Below are 2,718 nucleotides of genomic sequence, written 5' to 3' on the forward strand. Positions count from 1 at the left end.
GCGGGGGGAAAGAGGTGAGGGGGAGGCGGGAAGAGACTGGACAAAAATCGTACACCTATGGATGAGGACAGTGCGGGGGGGCAGGCGGTAAGGGCAGAGGGTCGGGTGGGAACCAGGTGGAGGGGAGCTATGTGAGGAAAAAAGAGGAACAACTAATAATCTGAACAATAAAGATTTAAAAAAATATCAAAACAAAGCTCAGAGGTCTGGATAGTTGCCATTGTAGCCTGTCATGTACAATTATATTTAAAAAAATTTTATTACAGAAAAATTAAAATAATGTAATAAAAGAGAAGAATATAGTCAGCACCTATGTGCCCTTCTAGCTTCAGATGTTATCAGATCAGGGTCAAACCTGTTTTTTACATTCCCACATCACCCTGATTACTTTGAAGTAAATCTCAGATCATATTTTTAAGTTTCTGGCATTCATTTTGATTTTCACAGAGGCCAGTGCTGCTGAGGAAGCAGATGTACATGTAGCTGTGGTGGTGAGACCTGGCAATGCAGGACTAACAGATGATGAAAAGACTTACTACAGCCTCATTACTTCCTTCAGCGAACTGTACCTGCCTTCTTCCACCTAGAGGATTTCCGAGGAAGACCAAACTGTCTCCACAGAGTTGCCCTGTAGTCTAGTTTTTTTCTAGTGGTAAAAGTAACTTACTTTTAAATGTACATATAAACACACGTATGTATGCATGCAAGTATATATGTGTGTGTTCAAATTACCTTCATAGGCACAGAATTTGGGGGGAAATTTCAGTTGAGTGAAAAGGAAACTAATTTAAAGGTGCTTTATATTTAGGAATGGTTTGAAACCACAACTCTCTCACCCATATTGAGGGTAAAATGTAGTTGATAGAAGAAATTACTACAATACATATCTAATGTGTTACAGTTATCACATTATGGACCAAAATGGAAAGATAGGTTTGAGAAGTTATTCAGAAGCCTTGGTGTTTTAAAAACTGGAAATATTTTAAAGACTTATTCCTAATAGTAATTCATCCCCCCTTTTAATTATGATTTAAAAGATTATTAGCAGCTGAATTTCAAAATATTAGCTTCCTTACCTACAGAAGATAACGTTATTTATTTCTGCTCCAAAAGAGACAAAATTGGGAAAGGAAGCTAGTTGAGTCCTGATCAATCAAACATCTATTACTTAAGAAACTTGCTAATCATTGTGGCACCCCCAGCAAGCAGCTGCTTTATCAGTGTAAAAGGTGCACTGATGTAACAGGTAAAATTACAAAACAGTTGTAATCACTAGATTTTATAGTTGCCCTTCTAACTCCTTCTTAGCACGGTTTGAGAATATATGTTATTGCTGTTTACTATTAAAAAAAAAGGTTACTGTAATCAGTTTATAAGACTTAGAAGAGCCCTACTATGTACTATTTTCCTCAAAATGAATGTGAGAAATGTTAATTTTATAACAGCATTATTTATCCTGGTTTAGTCCTAATCGGATGTCATGTTAATTTCACATTGTGATTAATAAAAACATTTTTTCTTTCAGTTTTATGTAGATCCCTGAACTACACCACATATTGCCATAATCAAAAGAGAAACTAGAGATTTAGAAAAATAAGAATTTCATTTTAGTTTTTGCTTTATCATGTGTGTGTTTTAATGGAATGCCATTGGAAATCATTGACTGTGAGTTACGTATACATACATGGTTAACCTCATTGGTTATTTTATTTGGATAGTAAGCATTCAAGATATGAGTGGGTTTCTTAGATTTTTGAGACTTATATTTTAGGTACCTAGGATAATGCTTGAAGGAGGCAGTTATTCTAATTAATCAAGAAAAACTAATGAATCCTGAAGGAATGATTTTTGGGAGTGCTCTGAATAAGGAAAAGGAAGTAACCTTGCAAATATGAGAGAATAGGGACTGTAAAAGATTTTTTATGTTGATAATTTTTATCTTTTAGTAGCTAATTAAGAAACCTAATGATTATGGAAATACAGAGGAGTAGTAAAAGGGAAATGAATTTATAGGAGTGAGTTGTAAATGATGGTAAAACCACAAATGTTAATAAAGGTTGAACTTCATACAATTTCTGAAAAAGCTCACGAAAAGGTGATAGACAAGGCATCTCTTACAGAAAATAAAGGAATAATTGGAAAAGTAAGGAAAAAATGAGAGAAAATTATACACCATTATCTGGACTAGAAACAAGTTTAAGTATCTAGCCAATGGAGAATTGAGATGGAGAGGTGTCTTAGTGGATTCAGATTGCTATAGCAAAATACCAGAGACAGGGTAGCTTATAAATAAAATTTCCTTCCTTTTTTTTTTTTATATACTTTTATTGATTTCAAAGAGGAAGGGAGAGGGAGAGAGAGAAACATCAATGATGAGAGAGAATCATTGATCGGCTGCCTCCTGCACGCCCCCTACTGGGGATTGAGCCTGCAGTCCGGGCATGTGTTCCTGACCGGAATTGAACCCAGGACCCCTCAGTCCACAGGCCAGTGCTCTATGCACTGAGCCAAACCAGCTAGGACCGAAATTTTATTTCTTAACAGTTCTGAAGGCTGGGTCCAAGATCATGCTGCTGGCAAATTTAATGTCTGATGAGAGCCGTTTGCTCAGAACAGTTTTCTCTTTGTAACTTCACATGGTGGAAGGGACGAAAGAGCTTTCTTGGGCTTCTTTTTATAAGGGCACTAATCCCTTTATGAGGGCTCTGCCAAGGCCTC

General features: G+C 36.4%; 1 protein-coding gene across 1 annotated transcript in view; it reads left to right on the top strand.

Annotated features, from left to right (window-relative positions):
* ENOPH1 (enolase-phosphatase 1) overlaps positions 1–1,524 on the top strand; it is a 28,330-nt gene extending 26,806 nt beyond the window's left edge. The window contains exon 6 of the mRNA XM_006778202.2: positions 448–1,524. Coding sequence (XP_006778265.1) covers positions 448–587 — 140 coding nt within the window. The 3' untranslated portion in view covers positions 588–1,524. The remainder of the gene's footprint in view (positions 1–447) is intronic.
* The last annotated feature ends 1,194 nt before the right edge of the window (positions 1,525–2,718 follow it).

This window comes from Myotis davidii, unplaced genomic scaffold, assembly GCF_000327345.1.
Source record: "Myotis davidii unplaced genomic scaffold, ASM32734v1 scaffold449, whole genome shotgun sequence".
Taxonomy (NCBI): domain Eukaryota; kingdom Metazoa; phylum Chordata; class Mammalia; order Chiroptera; family Vespertilionidae; genus Myotis; species Myotis davidii.